Source organism: Erinaceus europaeus, chromosome 9 (genome assembly GCF_950295315.1).
Source record: "Erinaceus europaeus chromosome 9, mEriEur2.1, whole genome shotgun sequence".
Taxonomy (NCBI): domain Eukaryota; kingdom Metazoa; phylum Chordata; class Mammalia; order Eulipotyphla; family Erinaceidae; genus Erinaceus; species Erinaceus europaeus.
Genome location: NC_080170.1, coordinates 81707923 through 81730604, shown reverse-complemented (window position 1 = coordinate 81730604; position 22682 = coordinate 81707923). Strand labels below are relative to the sequence as shown.

At 41.1% G+C, this 22682-nt stretch overlaps 2 protein-coding genes across 2 annotated transcripts in view; one reads left to right on the top strand and one right to left on the bottom strand.

The window, feature by feature from the left end:
• LOC132540312 (uncharacterized) overlaps positions 1-3283 on the top strand; it is a 29220-nt gene extending 25937 nt beyond the window's left edge. Inside the window, exons 7-8 of the mRNA XM_060197110.1 lie at positions 371-493; positions 3156-3283. Of these exons, the coding sequence (XP_060053093.1) occupies positions 371-493; positions 3156-3283 (251 nt within the window). The remainder of the gene's footprint in view (positions 1-370; positions 494-3155) is intronic.
• FSTL1 (follistatin like 1) overlaps positions 2503-22682 on the bottom strand; it is a 61891-nt gene continuing 41711 nt past the window's right edge. Inside the window, exons 7-11 of the mRNA XM_016192125.2 lie at positions 17552-17670; positions 15836-15948; positions 15180-15290; positions 11799-11875; positions 2503-5136 (exon numbers count right to left, since the gene is read on the bottom strand). Coding sequence (XP_016047611.2) covers positions 5092-5136; positions 11799-11875; positions 15180-15290; positions 15836-15948; positions 17552-17670 — 465 coding nt within the window. The 3' untranslated portion in view covers positions 2503-5091. The remainder of the gene's footprint in view (positions 5137-11798; positions 11876-15179; positions 15291-15835; positions 15949-17551; positions 17671-22682) is intronic.

Below are 22682 nucleotides of genomic sequence, written 5' to 3'. Positions count from 1 at the left end.
AAGTCCTGCTTGTCTACAGGAATACTATCTCTCTGTTGTCTATTCCCAGTTGTACGCCTTCAACCCATTTATCTTCTACAGCATTTCTATCCAATTGCTCACAAGAACCTCTATTTGGATGTCCTATGGCAAGCCACAAAAATATGACAATTCAGATTGAACCTGTGCAAAGCTGAATTCATCAACTTCCTTTCTTCACTCTTTCCACACTCAGGCAACTTCAGTCTTGGAAATGGCACCATCTACCAAGTTGTCTAGAATCTTGTAGTCCTTTACTGTTACATGCTCTTTAACTTCTATAATCAGTTAATTATCTAACTCCTGTCAAGTCTACCTACTTAACTGTGAATTCTTACTGCCATAATCTTAGTTCATGTCACCACTACTTATCACCTTATTCCTGAAAATAGCCTTGTAACTGATCTACTGCTGCTAGATCAGTTCACCAAATGGCAAGTGAAGAAAAAATGCATGCCTTTGAAGATGAATACAGGTGAACAACAACAACAAAAAGACTCTTAAGGACTTGCATCTACTAATTCATATACTCCCCCCCTTCCCTTATTTAGAAGTAATTTGAGAGGACTGATAGGAACTTGACACAAGTGCTTCAAAACTGAAGCAAATCAAACTAATTTGGACTCATTTTTGTAATTCATAATATTACATCTTGACTATAGGAAACTTACCTTTTTAGATTTTTTTTCAGACTTTTACAATACATTTTTGTTTCCTGAACACATCTATGCTATAATAGCAGAAAGTGCTCTCAGAGCACAATAGAAGGCTGGGAGACCAGTGACTGGTTGTGGACAAGATGATTTTTCAAACTGGGTTTAGATTTTCTTCTGAGAATCAATAAATGAAAATTAAGTGGCAATTAATGAGATCAATAATCTTTAGCAACAGCATAACCAGAGACTGAGTGCCTTAATAGTAGATTAGTACTTGGGTCATACCCCAAACTCAGTCAAGGTAAACTGTCTATAGTTTTAGAATTAAAATTTAGAATTTCTGATACATCTAGGACTAAAATAAAAAAAAAAATTTAAGCAATGTCAACTGTTATGAATTCATTAAAAATTGAATTATTCATTTACTGGCTAGAGACAGAAGCTGAGATAGAAGGAGAGATAAGGAGAAAAAGACACCTGCAGCACTGTTTCACTGCTTTTGAGGTTTACCCCCAAAGGTGAGGAGTTGGGGCTTGAGCTCAGGTCACTGCACATGGCAACATGTGCACTCAACTGAGTTCACCACCACTGGGTCCCCCTGTTATGGGCTTTTTTTTTTTTTTTTTGAGGACAGATTCATTGGGGAATGGGAGGCTAGGGAATACATTGTGGCTTTTTTTTTTTTTCCCTAAGTCACTGGAGCTTCACTTTTCCAGGCCAGCTTTTTCAGAAGACAAAAAAGAGAGAGGGATAGGAAGATTCAACACCAAAGCATCTTCCAGGGAGACAGAAATCAGGCTTGAATTTGGGTCCTGTACATAGCAAAGCAGGTGCACTATCGAGGTGAGCTATTTTACCAACCCTGCATCATAGAACAGGAAGTTGGACAGTCTTAGTCATGTGTCTTCCAGATTTGCCAATATTCAGCCTATTTGGAAACTGTTTTTATGGGCTATGTATATATCAGTGAACAGTCAGGCAACCAACCCATGCAGATTCTGGCATGCAACCTGCGCCACTTTCCCAACTTTGTTTGCCTTCTCATCCAGGTTTATCTGTTGCCAGTTTCACCAGATGCCATTTCAATCTTATAAGACCCATGGTGGGAGTAGGGGGCTTCAGAAGTAGTTTAGTTTAACCTCTTTTCCCTATCCAATTCTCCCTTTGGGCCAACAGAATCACTTATTTGGATAATGTGCTAGTGTACTGATTTGCTGTGTGTGTGAACAAGGTTCAAGTCCAGTCCCTGGCACAATGAATACAATTCTTGTACTGCTGACTTTTACACATTCTGCTTTCATCTGAATGCCTGACCCCAACCCCCAACCACACTGAAGGAAGCTTCAGTGCTGCAGTTTCTTTCACTCTCTTATTTGGAAAAAAATCATCCTAGAGTAGGAAACCCTGGAAATGAGAAAAAACAATGCTCCTTCTGACTTCGTAGCACTTTCTACCTCGGACACACCATCGATGATTCCTTCAAAGACATTTGTGCCATAAACAGGGAAATTAGCTCTTGTAGAGCACAAAAATTGCATGCCTAATTCTCCAATTCAATTCTCGCACCATATATACTGGACTGCCATGCTGGCTTCTTTCTCTCTCATGAAATAAGTAAATCTCAAAAACAAGAGAAAACAAACCAACTAAACTTGTTCTGTTGGCCCCTGGGTAAATTTTTATTTCCATCTGAGGACTCCAGGTATTAAGAAGAAACTTTTTAGACTTCCTTTAAGGATCTTGAAGCTCAAATAAAATTGTATGAAATAAATGAATAACATGCTCACATCTTATTTGACCCTAACCAGAGAGAAGGGAATCAATAAAATATTATTTTAATTTCTTTATTAATAGAATCCAAAAAAATCCCAGGAATTACAAAGACAATTAAATGCAATAGGGAAGCCTGCTAAATATATTTCACAAACATATATGCAACAGAAACCTGTTCAAATTACTTCTTGAAATAGGACTATTTAGGAACACAAATGTAAAGAAAAAAAAAATTCAGTACATATGGGCTTATTAGCAGGTGGAGGAGCCTGCTTTACAAAAATAGTGATGGAGTCCAGAGTCATAACATTAGGTTTCCATGGACACTGACTTTTAGCAGGTGCTGTAATGTTTTTAAAACCATTTGCACACAGAGAAAGCCCAAGGAAGCTTGCAGTTTAAGCCCCATGCTTTTAAAGAGCTGAAGGACCAGAACCCAGTTTAGACTTGTTTGCTTCACTTAAAGCTCCAGAAAATCCCCCACACTAGGCTGTTTAGCAGCTTACCATAAATGGTCGTCAGACCAGTGATTCTATAGTGCAGACAACAGTTTCCCTATTTACAGAAAGAATGTAAATTTGTTCTTGGGAATTCAATGTTGCAGGGTAGGATAGTCTTAGCTACTACTGCCCTAAATATAATTGGTGAAGAAGCATCCGTGTTTCTTGTATTAACCAACTGATGCTACATCTGCATCCCCCCCTGCAGCATCCAAAGGGTGGCAAAACTTGACCAAGGCATACTATGAAGAGTTCTCCAAGGCACTTGGACAGGACGATCCAGTTCAAGCTGCACAAGTGGAATTTAAAGAAAGTTTAACTGGGTTGACTTATTAAAACTCAGATGTGTACACAAAGTGGAATGTTCTTCTTTTTTTTTTTTCTTCAAAGAAGTACAAGGAGACTTATTTAGAAGGAATTTCATTCTCAGCACAACTTTCTCACAGTTGCCCGTGAGATACAAACCAATCAATATCCCTCTGGTGGTCTGTAATCTGCTTTCTGAAAATGAGATAGTAGGTCAAGTTTTTAATCTGCTTTTCCAAATATATCTTAAGCATGATATTAAATGGAATTAATGATCACAGAGGTAAAAAGACAAAGGAGTGGCTGACTGACTTTCCCCCCAGCACTTTTAAGAGTTAGTTACCCATTTTCTTTCCCTTGAAGTATGAAATCTTTTGTTTTCCTTGCTAGAGGGAATGCCACTACTATTTCTAAGGAGAGGGAAAACATGAAATGCAAAAGTGAAAGCAAAATGGAGTGGTTCTATCCTCCACTTTTTCTGTGCAGGCTTTACCTGAGAGGGTTCTGTCTACCCACTGTCAAATGCCATCCTCGGACAGTCTGACTTTTTTTGTAATAACATGGTTTCATTCATCCAAAGGAAAAGATAGAAAAAAAAAATCATAGGAACTTGTTTCCTCTGGAAACATAAAATTTATAATTTATCAAACTGAAAAGTTAATGAATTCCTACCTGCTTACTGAGGAAACTGAAGCTCTGAAACAGAAAGAAACAGGGTCAAAGTCCTGATGAGTAATGGGTTAAGTAGGCTGGAATATCTAAGGTTTGCTTAGCTGCATTTGTCTCCATACTCTGGAATACTGATTTGAAAAAGCTTACCAGAATAAATGAAAACAAATGGACTTCCTGGATCTTGAAAGCTTTGTATGAAGATTCTTTTTTCTCTCCCTAGCTTGTCTGGCATCTAGTACTCCTCTGATAGAACAATTAAGTTGGAAGCCAGGAAGGGTTGGCAAACTCTGGGCTGCATCTAGTATGTGCAGGTGAGTCTAGGTTACAGCTATCCCTGCAGTGGGAAGAACACCAAACTCTCCCATCTTTGAAATGGTAGGACTGCAGAAAACTCATTACAAATGCTTTGTTTCTTGTCAAGAAGAACATATTAAAAAGAACAACAATAATATAATGACAATAGTTGGAAAATGAAGTTAACTTGCCAAAAAAAAAGTTTTACAGAAAAATAGCACCTTTGGTTAAGAATATTAAAAAAAAAAAATCAGGTCTCTAAAGGGCTCGAAGTGTATACCTGCATCATTTGGGTGCAGCATGTCAGAAACTCTATCAAGTTTTAGGGATGCTGGGTTGCTAGCAGGATGGGTGTCTATCTAGAGGCAGCAGCTATGAAAAGCATAGATACTGGAGGTCTGCTCCATTGATGACATCAGGAAGAGTGGAAGCAGAATGCATTCTTCATTACACTCCCTCAAACCCTCTGACAACAGCTAGTTAAGTTCACTCTGCCATAACCTTCACTCCCCACAGTGTGTTTATAATTGAGGCAGACCCTGAAGTGGTTCAGATTTGGATCTACTCTTCTCCCAACCCCGATGCAGTTTCTTTCCTGAACTCCAGCCTCCCGAGAACCATTTACAGTTTCTCTCAAAGCACTCCTAGAAATGAAGGTTAAGGCCCTTTCCAGCTTCCCAGCTGGCCACCCCATTTCCTTTATTGCAAAAACAAACAAATAAAAAAAATACCAATTAGACAAAACAAAACTTGCTGCTATACAAGCAAATACTGGTGATTTGGTGGTCATAGCAGACACATGTGGATACTGGACTCAGCACTGAAGTGGAAGTGAGGGTGCCAGGCTCCAGACCCTTTTTCCAGAGGTCACATTAGATCTCTTTGGTGCTCATTTTCTTGGTCTTTTCAGCTGTTTCCTTTGAGAAGTAAGAGAAAATTAGCATCATAAAGATACAAAAATAATCAATGGCATTTATCTTGTCTATAAGACTTCATATATGTTGACAGAGACATGCTCCTGTTGAACTTCAGTCCTGTTTACTCATCTATCTCCTCTGTGGATGGCAAACAAGCTGAAGGTAAGGACCATGTCTTACTCATGACATACATGGTTATGTCAAGGTCATTATGAGTTAAGAGTTGGTCCCATGTGAAAGCCTAAGAAACAGTCAGATCAAACATTATTATTCCCACTTTTAAATATGAAGGACACTTGGTTGGAAGTGCTGCAAGATGCTCTGAATCTGAGTCCAGAGAAACAGTAAGATAAGTGGGTTCTGGAGGTAGGTTTCCATAGCTTGAATCATACATGGCTAGTGCTTAGTAGTTTAAGGTTCTCTAGAAAACAGCACTAGCCATGCATGATTCAAGCAGCCTCTCCTGTGGTTGGGGCAAAAGGGGTGTGGGTTGAAGAACAGCAAAGTCAAATTAGAGCTCCAGGCAGCACAGTGCTGAGCTGCGCCGTTTTGGCAATTTCTCTTTAAGTGCACCAAGCAATGAAGGTTGTTCTAAGTGCTGGAAGGAAAGAGAAAGGGGCTTAAAACCTCTCAATTTTTGACTCGGGGTATTTAGCCTTCTGAATTTAAAGCAAGGACACAACATAAAACAGAGCATTTGTGACCACAAGACAACACAAAGCAAGCACCCCCCCCACACACACACACCTCATCCCACTCGCTGTGGATCATAACAAAAGTAGCCTAGAGATCACAACAGCACCACCTGCTGGCCATCAATAACCAGCACAGAGTAGCAGCAGCTGCATCTCTCTATTCTCCCTGGTCAGACACAAGTCAATCCAGGCAAGTGTGATCAGTGGGTTGAAAAGCATTGAGAGAAGGACCTCATAACACATCATATACAATGGTTAAGCCAAGAAGAAACATTGGAGAAATAAGTCAGGACAAAAACCCAGATAAACCCCCCCAAAAGGGTTTTGAGGACAAGATCCCAACACTAATTGAGGTATTAGTCATAGGAGTGAGGAAAGAATTTGAAAATAAGATCACCAGAAATGGGGAAACAGCAAATGAGACTCTGAAAGAAAGCACTAACTATCTTGAGGTAATTAGAGAGCTGAAAGCTGAAATAGCTGAGCTAAGAGCACAACTAGCTGAACAAGCTAATATAGTATCACAATAGAGTAACAAAATAGCTGAGCTATAGAAAACAACAGTGGGGAGACAGAACAGAATAAGTGAGGCAGAAAACAGAATTAGCAAAGTCGAAGATGAATTAGAGAAAACTAAAAAAGTAAGAGATCCCCAAAAGAGATTAAGAGATACTGAAAACAACAACAAAGACTTCAAAAGAAGTAATATATGCATTATTGGCTTGCCAGAGGAATAAAGAGAGGGGGAGGAGAAGAAAGTATTCTACAGGACATAATAGTGAGAAATTCCCTAGACTAGACAACACAAAAGATATAACGGTTCAAGAAGCCCAGAGAGTCCCAAGCAGAATTACTCCAGACTTAAAGACACTAAGACACATCATATTTAGAATGGAAAGGAATAAGGATAAAAGAAGGATCTTGAATGCTGCAAGAGAAAAACACAGTCACCCACAGAAAAAAACCTATAAGATTAGCAGCAGATTTCACCTTACTAACACTAAAGGCCAGAAGAGAATGGCAAGTTATATACCAAGTACTCAATGAGAAAGGCTTTCAACCAAGACTACTGTATCCTGCTAAGACTGTCATTCAAACTAGATGAAGGCATAAAAACCTTCTCAGACAAACCACAGTTGAAGGAATCAACTATCCCCAAGCCTGCCCTACATGAAGTTCTTAAAGGTCTCTTAAAAACAATTGCAACATCATAAACATGTCATATATTTAGAACACTCTAAAGGCATTAAAATATCTTCATTCTATATCAGTAAATGTTCATGGCCTGAATTCACCTAATAAAAGGCAGAGTGGGAAGATGGATCAGAAAACACAACCCAACCATATGTTATCTGCAGGAATTCCACCTAATTCAACAAGATAAACACAGACTCAAAGTGAAAGGATGGAAAACTACTATCCAAGCCAATGGACTACAAAAAAGGGCAGGAACAGCTACTCTCAATCTGGTACGATAGACCTTAAAACAAGCCAGGGATGCACATTACTTAATGCTCAGAGGATGTCAATCAAAAGGTCTTAACGATTATTAGTATCTATGCACCCAATGAGAGGCCATCTAAATACATCAAACATCCACTGAAAGGGCTGCAGCAGTAAATTAACAACAACACAGTAATAGTAGGGGATTTCAACACCCCTTGGATGTTAGACCAGAAACTATCAAATACTTAAGAGGAAAATATTGGCAGAACTCTTCCATCTAAATTTTAAATGCACCATCAATGAAAGGAATCCAATTACAAAAATAAATAAGTAAATAAAATTAAAATAAAGTTGAACAATAAACACAAAACAGAACTTGGACTTGGTCTGGTGTACTGCACCAAAGTAAAGGACTCTGTGGTAAGGGGGCGAGGGAGGGTTCAGGTCCTGGAACATGATGGCAGAGGAGGACCTAGAGAGGCATTGAATGGTTATGTGGAAAACTGAGAAAAGTGAACAGGGGTAGATGGCATAATGGTTATGCAAAGAAACTTATTCCAGAGGCTCCAAAGTCTCAGGTTCATGGTGAATTCACCTTCTTCACCCCTCTCGGATGGTGCTCGAAGGTATCATGTTAATTGAGATAAATCAGAAACAAAAGGCTGAATATGGGATGATCTCACTCAAAGACAGATGCTGAAAAACAAGGTCAGAAGGGAAAACTCTAAGCAGAACTTGGACTGGAGTTGGTGTATTGCACCAAAGTAAAAGACTCTGGGGTAGGGGGGAAGGTTCCGGTCCTTAAACATGATGGCAGAGGAGGACCTATTGGGGATTGTATTGTTAAGTGGAAATGTTATGCATGTAGAAACTATAGTATTTTATTGTTGATTGTAAACCATTAATCCCCCAATAAAGAAATTAACTCATTACCACAGCCACCAACTTGTGGATGCTACTAAGATTTCATCCTGATTTCCCTGTATGTGTCCTGGAACCCTACCTCCCCAGAGCCCTACCCCACTAAGGAAAAACAAAAGCAGCCTGAAAATAATGGATTGACATGCCAATGCCCATGTCCAGCAGAAAAGCAATCACAGAAACCATCTTCTGCACCCCATAAAGAATTTTGGTATAGGGTAAGTGTTAGGGGAAGATGAACAGAGAGACCCCATCATACAGGGCCCTAGACAGGGAATTCTTGGATTTCCATACAGATATGATGAGCCTAGAACTCTAAGAGACTCCTGTCTCCACCATCATTGGCCATCTCCATCAGGAACAACATCATAAACCCACTTGAGGAAGACTGGTTCTGAAATGAGTGCAGCTTAGAATGTTCCTAAGCTGTAACCATATAATGTGAGCTCAGACTAACAGGGATGCAGAGGTTACACAGGCTCCTGTGCTAAATAGATATGGGCCCTAGGTCAGATTGATAGGGTTTACAGTTAATGACATTTATATACTTTTCCCATATTTGGGAGCTACTCTCTGCCCCGATCTAGCTTTCTAGTCTTATTCCCAACTATGACACCATCATCACAAATAATACTTTTTAGCCCACTTGCATGTTAGCTGTTGGGCTCAGGCAAAAATTAGTAAAGTCATAGGTCCCTTTGAATATACCTGGAATAGACTCCCTAGCTTTTTCTAATATGAAGACCCCCAAATTTCATCTGTTATCTTCTTACCTTTAGGTTCCTGATTATTAAACAATTTGTTCTGCTTTATATCTCAATGCTTTTCAGCTACCATGTTGCAGATTCTACTGTGAGGCAAACCTGACATTACCTGTGTGTTCTAGCACCCCACCTCCCCAGAACCCTGCTCTACCAGGGAAATACAGAAACAGGCTGGGGGTACGGAATGATCTGTCAACACCCATATCCAGAGGAGAAGCAATTACAGAAGCCAGACCTCCACCATCTGCACCCCATAAAAATCTTTGGTCCATACTTGCAAATGGATAAAGAATAGGGAAATATCCAATGGAGGGGATGAGATGTGAAACTCTGGTGGTGAGAACTGTGTGTGCCCCTCTTATCCCACAATCTTGTCAATCGATATTAAATCACACACACACACACACACACACACACACACACACACACACACACACACACACACACACACACACGACCAGAGGGCTCTGAACTCCAATTTCATTAGGACCTGAAGAGAGGAAAAAAAAAAAAAAAAAAGGAACGAACGAGGTACTAATTTCATGCTATCAGGATAAACCATAAAAAATTATGCTTGACAAGATTATAGGATAAAAGGGATATGATTCCATCATTATTAAATCACTAATAATAATAATGATAGGACTGATTGAAAAATTTTAAAAAATACGCTAAATGAAAGAAGTCAGATGTAGTTTGTATAATTCACCTGTGTGTGCTGGTATAGGTAACTCTATAAAGTTAGAAAGCAGATGTAGCTGCCAGTGACATGGGGAAGAAAAAATATGGAATGACTTCTAAAAGATGATTTCTTTTGTGGATGATGAAAATATTCTACAATAAGATAGTGGTGTTGCAATGGAATACAAAACCAGTTGAAATTACCTCTCTTGCATCATCGTGGATGGCAGTTGCAGGAATCATGTTAAGTGGCATGTCATCAGAAGGTGAAGGATGAATACCAGAGGACATCACATATAGGAAGAACTTAAGAACTAGAGGAGAGACTCCACTGCTCATGAAGCTTCCTCTAGTGCTGTGCATGGTGCTCCTATGTGGTGTCAGGACCTCAAACCTGACTCGTGTATATGGCAAAGTGTGCACTCTATCCCTAATAAAACCCTTGATATTCAACTACTTCATTTCAAGAATTTAGCAGTTCTTGTGACCATTATATTCCTGAAAAATTCCATTTTTCAGAGCTATGAGAACTCTGCTCAAATCTACTGCCTCTGACACTGATCTGGTAGATAACTAATCCCTTAACCTAATTTGAATGGGGGAGAATGAATGAAGTGTATACCCAGATATTATATCAAATCAACTGAATAAAATTTAGGTTCTGCTCTTCTGCATTCTTCAGTGGGTCTTTATTTATTTTTAATTTATTTTTAATTTTTTTATTTACTAGAGCACTACTCAGGTCTGGCTTATGGTGGTGTGGGGGATTGAACCTGGGACCTTGGAGACTCAGGCATGAGAGTCTCTGCCATTTTGCTGTCTCCCCTGCTCTAATGGGTCCCTTTAATAAAAGCAGGTCTCATGGATGGCATTAAATAAAACTTGTAGTGTGGCTGATATTAGTCTCAAATTGTGGGTTCTTCCTGATGGATACTTTTGTAAACTTGCCTTTTCTTAACTGGTCACTTTTTTTTTTCTGCAGGAAATGTTCAATAAAGGATTACAATCAACACAGTTTGTAGACTGTCTGATTGAATTTGTGAAATAAATGAATAATAAGATAAGCTGTAATAATGTCAAAAGACAGCTTATTAAGGCATAGCTTATTAATGGAAAAAAACCCAACTTGTTTGGGAGGTTTGTATTACCAGATCCATTCTACAGACAAGTTATGTAAGGAGCAATCATTTTCTTTTTTTTCAGCTCTGGCTTACGGTGTAGAAGATTGAATCTGGGACCTCAGAGTCTCAGGCATGAATGTCTTTTTGTATAACCATGATGCTATCCCCCTACTCTACAACATTTTTTTTAAATAAATTAAACTTTTAATACTTTATTTGATAGGACAGAAAGCAAGAGGGGAGGGGGGATAGGGAGAAACAGAGACACCTGCAGCACTGCTTCACTACTCAAGAAGCTTTATCAACTATAGGTGGAGTCCGGGGGCTTAAACCTGGGTCCTTGAGCACTGAAACACATAGGTCTACCAGGTCACAATATTTTTCTTAAGACTATGCTCCATTGGGTGGAAGGACAGAACAAGAGTCTGGAATACTCATGCATTTTCTCTAGATCCTTAGCAAAATATATCAGCAGCTAATTAAGCTACTAAGAACCTTCCCAAGGAGATCTTCAACTTAATCACAAAATCTGAAGAAACTTTTTCTTTACTATCTTCTTAGTTCTTCAAGGAATAGGAATTTTTAGGTCCCAGGCTGCTTCCTAGCCAATGTGCATTTAACTTAAACTTTTCTGCTGTAGTCCCAATGGACTACTTTCATACTTATTAACAGTCAGCTATAAATTAAGCTCTCTGCTAAAGGCAAAGATATAGTGGTGACCCTGTCACAGAATCTGCCTTCAGGGAGTTCTTGGGTCTTCAGATCTGGGTACTGGTTGTGACAAGAAAAAGTAACACTTCTTTAGATCACAATAATGAGCAAACTACTCCTGACTCATTCACAAACCATCTGGCTGAGTCTTGTAAAGAAATTTACTAAGTTGTAGCCTGCATATGCTGGGATCTGCTGGTGTCAAAGCCTGACAGTCCAGGCGTGTCATTTGGCATCTTTTGTATTGGACAAAGCGAGTCTCCTGGGTCTCCTTGGGCATCAGGCAGAGGCTGCAGGTGGGAGGTCTGGAGGCTGCAACTCACCTGGTGCTTTTGGAGCTCCTTGACATATCTGGTCATCTCTTCCTCCGTCTGAGTCTGGGTCCCCTTTTGATTCTTTCCTGAAAAGAAAACCAAGGTTCAGAGCAGTGGAGGCTGAGGGAAGTCAGGGATCCCACCAATATCTGTCTTTTAGGTTTTCAATTTCATCTTTATGCTCTGTGGAAGGAGAGATGAACTACCTGTATTTTCCTGTATTTTTTTTTTCCTTTGACCCAAGTAACACTCAGTTCTGCTATTGTTGGTGCCAGGGTTACAACCTAGGACCTCTCACATGTAGGTCCTCTGTGCTACCTCTGTGATACTTTCTTGTATTTATTTAACCAGAGCACCACTCAGCCCTGGCTATTGGTGGGCCTGTGCTTGTGTAGAATATGAAGTGCTCCAGTACAACAGATATCTCCAAAGGAATGCACTAGAAGCAAAGCAATTCACCCCTGCTCATCTTTGGCTTCTGTTGTATTTCTCTTTCAACTGTCCCTGCGTAACCATGCTTGAGGCTGACCTACAGAGAAAGCTATGGAGAAAATTTGGATCCTGATCAGGAAGTTCTTCAGGGGATGATTCTTTTTTTTATTTTTTATTTTATTTTTTTAAAGATTTTATTTATTTATGAGAAAGATAGGAGGAGAGAGAAAGAACCAGACATCACTCTGGCACATGTGCTGCCGGGGATCAAACTCAGGACCTCATGCTTGAGAGTCCAAAGCTTTACCACTGCGCCACCTCCCGGACCACCAGGGGATGATTCTTAATGATTCTTATGCCCCAAGAGTGTCCTAGAGTGTTCAGATGCTACCTGAAAAGATTTGTATTTGATGGATGTGAGGAGGGAACCTGCACACCAGGACTTTATATGGGTTCTTCAGGTGGTTCTACTGTATAGCCAGGGTTGGTAACCATTGCATCTAGCAATGGCTCTCAAATTTGAAGCAATCAAGATAAGAAAGGAGGCTGAGGAGATAACAGACTAGACTTTCAGGCCTGAGGTCCCAGAGTTGCAATTCAATTCCCAGTACCACTACACACCAGAGCTGAGCAGTGGGGGAGGAGGGGCACACCCAGTGGAGCACACATGGTGCCATGTGCAAGGTACTGGGGTCAAGTCCCCAGTCTTCACCTATGTGGGTGGGGCCTTTACAAGTGGTGAAACACTGTTATATCCCTCTCCCTTTCTCTTTCCCCCTTCCTTCTCCATTTCTCTATTTCTATCATATAAAAGAGAGAGAGAGAGAGAGAGAGAGAGAGAGAGGGATTGAGGATGGGAAAGCAAAGAAAAGAGAAAACAAAGTAGAGGAAAAAATGGTCATCAGTAGAAATGGATTCATTGTGCAGGCACTAAGCCCCAGTGATAACCTAGTGGCAATTAAAAAAAAAAAACACACAGAAAAGCAATAAAATACTTTCAAAAGTAATATACCATTTTATAGAGACCAAAAAAGATAAGCCTGGTAGCAATAAAAATAAGAAAAAAGAAAATAAAACACTTTTAAAGTAATATATCTTTTTATACTATATTTATTTATGAGAAATCCAGAGAGAGAGAGAAATAGAGAGAGAGAGAGAGAGAGAGAGAGAGGGAGGGAGAGAGAGAGAGAAAAATAGAAAGACACCCCTTTGCTCTGGCTTCTGCCGCCTTTACATTCAAATGTCCCCTTCTTGTTTACCTCATTGAGATTTTGCTAACTTGCACATACTGACCTGTAAATACTTGGCATTTCCATCTCTAAAATATTCTCTCAAACCTGTGGACCACACCTCACGGCACGCTTAGGTCCCTAGGACACCACCATCTAGACTGTTCTGTGCACCCACTTAGGGCTCTCAGCTTGGCTATCCAGGAGGAAAGCTGTGGCACTGAGGGTTGTATAGCTCTGCCAAGGAGTATATTCCTCTGGGGGCAATCATTTGAATTTTGTCAGTAGTAGGGCTTATTATCTCAGGGTCATACCTAAGGCTCTGTATATCTGCTATGAAAAATAGTCTGGGCTTCAGAAATGGACAAAAAAGCCTTATAAAGGCTCAAAGAGCAGTTTATGTAGAGAAAAGGCAGTGTAAAGGATTTGAGGAAGATGAGCTGAGCTCTCTGGTTGAGGAAGGGTGAGCCAGTGTTTTGAGATGTTCTCTTGGCTTCGGTAGCTACTGTGTTTAGTCTTGATCTCTAGAAACTGTCACATATTTATAGTCTCTAAATAAATAGCCTCTTCTGGGAAATTGTGAGGAGCGTCACAAAGCACCCTGCATTTTCTGCCTCCAAAAGCCTGGCATTCCTTAAAACATTAAGCCAGCTCCCCCTGCTCCACTCTGCATTCCTGATACTATGGCCTATCTACATAATCATTGTTTTGCCTGAAAGATCCCCACCCATTCCATTCCTTTGATCTATCTTCTTTCTACCCTCAAGACCATCCCTGCCTGCAGGGTATTATTAATCCTACCTGTCGTATGCTTTACATTGGTTTGTTCTAGCCCTCCCCTGCCAAGAGAATTGGATGAGTCCTGTTAATTTCGCGGGCCTGCTTGGCCCCGCCCCAAAGAACCCTGGGAGAGGGTTCCTGAGTTCGAGAGTGCTAGAGTTGCAGAGGGTTCCCGAGTACGAGAGTTCCTGAGTTCCTGAGTTCGAGAGTAAGGGAGAGGGTTCCTGAGTTCCAGAGAAAAAGAAAGAGTGCTTGCGCCGCCGCAAAGAGACAGCCGAGTTCTGTTTGGTGATTAGTTTGTCTTAGTTTATGAATCGTTGTTCCTGAATAAAGAAATACAGCTTCCCTGCCCAGCCGTTGTCTCCGCGTCTCTGTTACCCGCTGTGAAGCCAGCCCGGCCGGCAAGAGCCTCCGAAATTTTAACAACACCTACCAGTTAAAACCCTTGCAACAGTTGCTAAGGAAGTTCCAACCTTTCCAGCCCCTTTTGCCTTTCTCAGCCCCTTTCCTAGCCATTTCTGTTTCTGACTTGCCACTTCCGAGTTTGCCCTTTTAAAAGCCTTGGCTCTCTGATCAATAAAGATAGTGCATTGCCTCGCCACCATGAGTTTGTTCCTGAGTCATCTCCCTCACATTGCTGAGTGAGTAGCAGCCCAGGCTGGCTCCAGTCGAGTTTTCTCTAACCCAGAGAGTAAGTGCCCGGGAAGAGGCACCCCCATGCTAGCCCAGCACCAAGCCTCCAGAGATGTTTTTTTAATATAATGCATGGAACAAAAATGCTTTGCCACTAATGCTGTCCACTGGGAGTTCTAATATTTAAATCTGAACCTCAGTTACTCCTAGCCACTATACTTTTCTCCCATCACCGTCACCCCGATTTCTCTCATGGTGATTTTTATGAAAGACACTCTCCCTGCTGTTGCTTCCTTCTGCCTGAGGCACAGCTCACCGTCACAGGTCATGGCTGTGCAGACCCAGTTTCCACAGGCGCAGACACAACGGTTACAGTCCACTTCTGTCTCAGCTCCATCTGCATATGTTTCATCCTCCAGAGCACATTCTGTCAGCATCAGAAATAAGGGGCAACAATTCAGTTGTGGGCATAAACCAGCTTCTTCGCTACAGTCTGTGTATCTTAGCCTTTTCTTTCTTTGTTTCTTTCTTTCTTTGTTTCTTTCTTTCTTTCTTCCTTTCACTCTTTCTTTCTCTCTTTCTTTTCTTTTCTTTTCTTTTCTTTTTTTTCCACCAGAGTTATTGCTGGGGCTCTGTGCTGATACTATGAATCCACCACTCCTGGAGGAAGTCATCTCTTTCTTTCTTCCCCTGCCCTCCTCCTTTTTCTTTCTATTTTATTTGCCAGGACATATCTTAGCCTTTTCTAGATTAAGAACTTGCCTATCTCTCAGAGTGAGTGTATCTGAGCAAATGTTACTATTAACCCAAAGATTTCTGTACTCTTCTCTTACTAAGAAGATGAGGAACTGGAGCCCAGTTTAATATCATAGAAGGTAATTTTCTTAGCAAATTCTGGAGCACACCACCAATCCTTTCTACCTTGGCTCCATCAAAATGCCCCATATTCCCTATTTCTTAAGTTACACATACTCTTCTCTGGAGGGTTGAAAGATGGGTTGAGGCACTTGAGGAATTCTTGGAAGCTGAGTTTCCAGTCAGCATTTTCATCAGAAAGTTCAATAAGAGCATCAACACAGAGACTTCTGAAATGAAAAAGGAAAAATGTGTCAGTAAGGCCTCAGCTTCACTCCATAAGAAAGAAAGTAAACATCAGGATCCAATATACCTGGGGTCTCCACAGGAGGTTAATTGAGAAGGTATCTATCAACACAGTGACTCTCCCCACCATTACCCATCCTGATTCCTGTAAGCATCCAGCTTAATGGTTTGAAACCAGATGCTAGATGACTCAAGCAAATGTTTCCTCCAAGACAACTAAAGGTTGTTCCTGAACTTTTGTGCACTTTGGCAAAAGTTTTCACTAGCAACTACCTTTGTCTTTGGTATGTCTCCAGCCACCTAAAGTAGAAAATCAAAACAGAAGATGAAATAGATGACAGTAAAGAAATGTGTAATTTGAGAGAGCACAGAGTTCACGCCAGTATTTCCACTATTACTATTATAGAACAAGATTATTCAGAAATGTTTCATGGAACTTCAGTCCTTCACTTATACCCTCTACCTGCATTTGAGCCGTGTCTCAATCACTTCCTACCCAGATGGCCTGGAGTTAGTTATTGTAAGCCAGTTTTTCCCATCTGTAAAAGAAGGACAAGGAGTTTTTCTTCCTTGAGGTTTTATGAGAATCGAATGTTGAATTTATAAAGCATTATCTAATTTCAGGGTATCAAAATATGAAGGATTTGAAGGGATCATACCTTAAGCCCACAGTACTATTATTAAGAAAGGCTCCTTTTGGAATTTGAGCTTCATGCTATATACTTCTTTTAAACAAAAGATGTATTTTTTGTTTTTGTTAATGTACTTGAACTATACCACAAGTTCTTTAGGGTCAATTTTTTTATTAATATTTACTTTGGAGTGATGTCAGAAAGAGGCATGTGCTGACATTTATAATAGTTAGGCTTTTTCTACAATGTGATAGTTCCAGTTATTATTTTTTTCTCTTTCTTCTTTACTTATTTATTTTTGTCACCAGGGTTATTGCTGGGGTTCAGTGCCTATACTGCAAATTCACTACTTCTGGTAGCCACTTTTTTCCTCTTATTTTATTGTTATTTAAAACTTTTTCCCCTATTTTATTTGATAGGACAGAGAACAATTGAGAGGAGTGGGGGAAACTGAGAGGAGGGAGAAAGGTAGACATCTGCTCACCCACTTCACTGTTCATGAAATATTACTAACCCTGCAGGTGGGGAATGGATTCTCAAACCCGGGTCCTTGCACATGGTAATGTATTTGTTCAACTGAGTGTGCCCCCCAGTTATCAAAGTCAAAGCTATTTTAAAGCTAGTTAAAGAATATATTAAAGTAATCCTTTCAGAAAATTAGTCATGAAATAATCACCTACAATGTTCAGAAATAATTCGGATCTGATGTGACCATGATAATTTATCTTAAATTATGCTATTTTATTCCTTGCAAGTTCTAGTCCAAAACAATAACCACTTGATCAAATATCAGTGGTCCTCAATACAGAGCTCACAGACTAGAGCAGGACAGAATTCTTCTGTTTTTCATTTCCTATCAGCAGTGATGGTTCCTTTGTAGGTAGCAAGGGGCTTTCAATCCCTTCTCATTACCTTGTCTTCTTGGGACCCACCCAAAGCCCCTCACTTCACTCACCTAAGCAGTTTGTTATTTTCCTGGTCTACATATGTGGTGATGTTGATGGCGGTTTCATTCTGCTCCACAAATTTCAGGAATTCACTGGAGTCCAAACGAGAATCGCCATTATCAAAGTTCTAGGAAGGAGTGGAGAGACTTCAGAACCCATTTTGTAGAACCCCAGTTCATCATTTCCCTACTTAGCTTAACACATCTTCAGTTCTTCTTGTTCTTGACACATTCCAGCCCTGCCCTGGATTGGCCTCAGAAAGCTATAAAGACTAGGAGCCCCCAGTCAACTAAGAGTTTGCCTGTTACCTCAGGTGAAAGGTAGAAAGTGCCTCTATCAAGGGTGACAGGTAAAAGCTACTGAGGATCTTTCAAACCCAGGCACTGCCTAAGACAGCATCCTAAACACAGGCCTGTGCTGCCCATAAAGCCAGGTACACTTGAGAGCTCTCTCAAGCCCACTCTGACACAATTATGCAGGTATTTGTGACTCTACCTCAAAGATCAGAAAGGCCACCACCCCACCACCTCAGACTCAGGTAACAACAAAGGCACTGTGAAGCAGAATCTTTGGGGGGGAAGCCAAACTACTCAAGAACATAGACACAAATGACCTTCAGAGCTCACTCTGGGAATCATAGGGCCATTCCTTCCTGCCTTATTTCCAGCCTGAATGGCCTCTTCTTGGACTCAATTGTCACATTAGTAGCCTTAATTAAACTTATGGGTGAGAAGCCACAGGCAAAGGCCCTGAATTGAGATGCTTTCAGGTAAATGAAGGTATTACAAAGTCCTTCACCCAGTCTGTTCCCCTCTTTGCTGTGAGTCCCCTTGCAGATGAGTAGCCTCATGACCCAGCTGACACCCCATCCTGGGAGCTCCAGGTGAGGGTGTAGCTGAGTGTATGTCCCATCCCACCCTTCGGTTAGACATCCAAGCTAGGACCATTCAAGACGCCCAGATCCCAGTTGCAGGAGCAGGGTGTTGATTTCATGGGTCTAATCAAATTCTAAGGTGAAATAGCTGCTTTTTAAGAACAAACAAACAAACAAACAATTAAAAGTTTTTTCTTCCCCTAAGGTGCTTCACAGTCCTGAAAAAACCATCAGTACCATCATGCAACTTTCAGAGCAGCTCCCCAGGTGTCTTAAGAGATTCTGGAAGAAAAAGTCTGCCTCATTTTCTAGGGAGGATGGAACAGCACCGCTGCTTCTCCTTCCATGACTGTCATGAATTGCAGGTACTCTAAACTATAGTTGTGAATCTTTCCAAGATATGTACAACATCAGGAGGTATAACACAGCTTTATAGGTCCTTCCTTAGCACCCATTTATTGTCCTTGCCCTCACTGCAAAACATAGATTACAAATGTTCTCTATATATTCACTCCAGGGAAGTTTCCCTAAGTGTTTACCTTGTAGTGTTTTAATTAGCTCATGAGAGAAATTAAGTGAGGTTGGCCAGGCACCATTCTTAGTAGCATAGGATTCACGAGTGCTGGACAGAGCACAGCAATCCTCCTAGAGCCAACACCATCAGGGCTTAATGAGTCTGCAGGGGGAGGGACAATGCCGCCATGACTGCAGTATCCATGCATGAGGGCACAAGTGGACTCCCTGAACCTGGCAACTACAGCCCAGGTAATTATCAAAAGGCAGTACTAAGTGAGTCCACTTCATATGCAGTAGCGAAGAATCCTTTCTTAAGTTGAGTGGAGAGGCAGCCTTGCACACACTTTCATCTCATAAGGGTTCTATTGGGTCTCCCTAGGTCAGAGCTCTATGTGAATCCAAAGGAAAACAAGTCTGGTACCTGCCCCAGAAGCAGTGGGACATTTGGGGATAGAGCTCTTGAATCTTGAACTAACCTAATTCACTAGTTGCTGATCATCTACTAATTATAAAGGCCAGGGATTGCTATATATACCCTATATTTTCTAGCACTATCAGTGAAATCACCTTTCTTGTCATGCACAGGGCTTTCTTGTCATGAAGGACACCACTTGGGCTCACAAGATAAGCAGGCTAGCTCCTGTTTCTGCTTCTGCCCTGGTTACTAGGGGTCTGGTAACTGGAGTGCAGTGTGTGTATATGTGTGCATGTATGTCTGTTTGTGTGTGTGTGTGTGTGTTAGAGAGAGAGAGAGAGAGAGAAGAGAGAGAGAGAGATAGAGAGAGAGAGAGGTGGGGGAGAGGGGAGAAAGAGATACAGAGAGACATGACATTTACTTATTTACTTATTTATTTATTTATTTGCCAGAGCACTGCTCAGGTTTATGGTGGTATAGAGGACTGAACCTGGGTTGTTGGAGCCTCAGACATGAGAAACTGTTTGTATAACCATTATGCTATCTTCTGTACTCCAAAGCTTAGTCTTTTATTTATTTATTTAATTTATTTTTGCCATGGCCCTTTCTACCTAGATTCTCCCTTCTTCATTCTAGGATACTTTCACCTCAGAGACAGGGATGGAACCATAAGCTGAGCTGAGAGTATAGATTTTGGTCTCACTGAAGTGATTAGGTTTGCTTTTCAACTGATTTTGATGTAAGGGATGCCAGCTGGGTGGACACAGTTCATTGGCTCAGAAGTGGTTTTCTGAGATACCAGATTTTCACCACAAGCTGCTGTTTGTGGGAGGGAATCTCAACATGAAGAACACACCACCCAAGAGTCTGGTTACCACCCAAAAGTAAACAGTGATGTGGTAGATAAAAAAAGGGAAACTTCGAGCCCCCGGCTCCCCACCTTCAGGGGAGTCGCTTCATAGGCGGTGAAGCAGGTCTGCAGGTGTCTTTCTCTCCCCCTCTCTGTCTTCCCCTCCTCTCTCGATTTCTCTCTGTCCTATCCAACAATGAATGACATCAACAATGGCAATAATAATAACCACAATGAGGCTGCAACAACAAGGGCAACAAAAAGGAGGGAAAATGGCCTCTAGGAGCGGTGGATTCATGGTGCAGGCACCGAGCTCAGCAATAACCCTGGAGGGAAAAGAAAAAAAATAAAATAAAAATAAATAAATAAAGGGAAACTATGAACAAACAAAAAAAATAAGCATTTACATATTTCCGTAAATCATAAAAACTAGTCAGAGTCATAGGACCATCATCCACTAAGGCTACTTTATTTCTATTTTTTTAATTTATAAAAAGGAAAAGGCTACTTTATTTTTAAGATCAATTTTTACCATTTATTGAGAAGTCTACACTGATTCTGCATCTGTAGTCATCTTCCCTTATCTTTGGGGGATGCATTCCAAGACCCTTAGTGGATGCACAAAACTATAGGTAGCGTGAACCCCCCTATATATCCTATGACAAAGTTGGCTTTGCATATTTGGCACCCTAAGGATAAATAGCAACAATTAATAACAAAGTACAACAGTTATAACCATATACTGTAATAAAACATTTATAGTAGTAGTCTCTCTCTCAAAGCAAATTTTTATCACATGCAATATTTTCAGACCACAGTTAGCCTCAGGCGACAGAAACCAAGGACATGGGTTGGGGGGGGGCTGTGACTGATGCAATTCAAAGGTTTAACAAAATAAATAAGTGTTTAGATTATAAGAATAGTGGAAGGCGTGGATTAGGGAGCAAACTGGCTACAGAGACCAACTGTGTGGTCATGGCTAGAAACTTGATTTCTGATGGTTTACACAATGTATAAATCAACAGCTGTTGCTTTACAAGACTACATGCAGATCCTGCATGTGATACATCAGTGTCACTTCAATACAAAAAACAAGTAGTAAAACGCCTGTTTCCCAGGAAGAGTGAACACCGTGTGTGTGTTGGTTTTGAGGGACAATGCTCCAGAGAAAAACTACTTGGGAGCTTTCAGACAGGAGGGCTGTCAGAGTAAGTTGCTACTGACAGATGTGAAGGAATGTCAGGGGAGTATGGGGCCCAACTACTTGGAAATAAAATTATAGGAGGTGTCAGGGATGCCTGCTGCAAGGTGCCAAAGGGCCACTAAAAACTGTTCTGAGGTCCCCAGAGACTTCTTGTAAAGAGTGTCTTGGGTCCCAGGTCTCGCACTTTGATGACCCCCACAAAGCCACTACTTACCAAATACAGAAGGTACCCATCGCCCAGTTTCTAAGGAAAAAAAAAGTTCTGTTCCTGCTTGACTCTCCTGGACCAGCAATATTATTATTATTTTTTTCATGTAGAAAAAGAACCACTTTCAGCCCTAAGAGATCTATAATGTAGGAGTGTTTTTAATACCGTTAAAATTATTTTATTTTATTAATAGAACAGAGAGAAATTGAGAGGAAAGGGGGAGATAGAGGGGGAGAAAGAGAGATACCTGCAGCACTGTTTTACCCTTCATGAAGCTTCCTCTCTATAGGTGGGGTCTCAGAGTTTGAGTCCAGGCCCTTGTGCATGGTATGGTAACATGTGTGCTCAAGCAGGTGTGCCACTGCCCAGCCTCCTGTAATGTGGGAGTGTTTGAGACTGGGGACGCAGTGTCATCTCAAAACTCTTGGAACCTAGAGAATCTACTGTTTGCTATAGAAGAGAGAAACCTCTAAAGGCAATCATACACAGAGAAGGCTTTTGATGCTGCTGTCACCTGGGGCTTTATCCAAGCTGACTGTTTCAGACAGAGAGAAACAGATGGAGGGTGAGTAGAAAATACACCCCATCACTTTCAGTGGATGGGGCTTGAAGCTGAGTCATGCACATGACAAAGCAGGTGCACTATCCAGGTGAGCTATCTTGCTGACCCCAAACTAAGTACCCATTTTAACCTATCCCAATGTTTCTCTGTCTGTAGGGTCCATTATGTCAGGTGGAAGGAGGAAAATACTCATGAGGCTGGTGGTGACTTCCAATGGTGGATGCAGAGCTTCCATGAAGCCGTGTGTGTGTGCGTGTGCGTGTGCGTGTATGTGTGTATATGTTGGGGGTGGGGGTTGGAAGGTTCAGGGGTAGGGCCTGGGGTCTAGGCTGGCCTGGGGATAGAAGGCCGAGAGACAAGCAATGATGGCTGTCCCAGAGACTCTTCCTAGAGAGAGCTGTTTATGCCTGTCTGTGCTTATGTGAGAACATGAATATCTAAATGTATCTTCAGGCAAAATGTGTCTGTGTACTGTGTGTGTGTATAATACATGTGTGTGGTGCTTGAGGT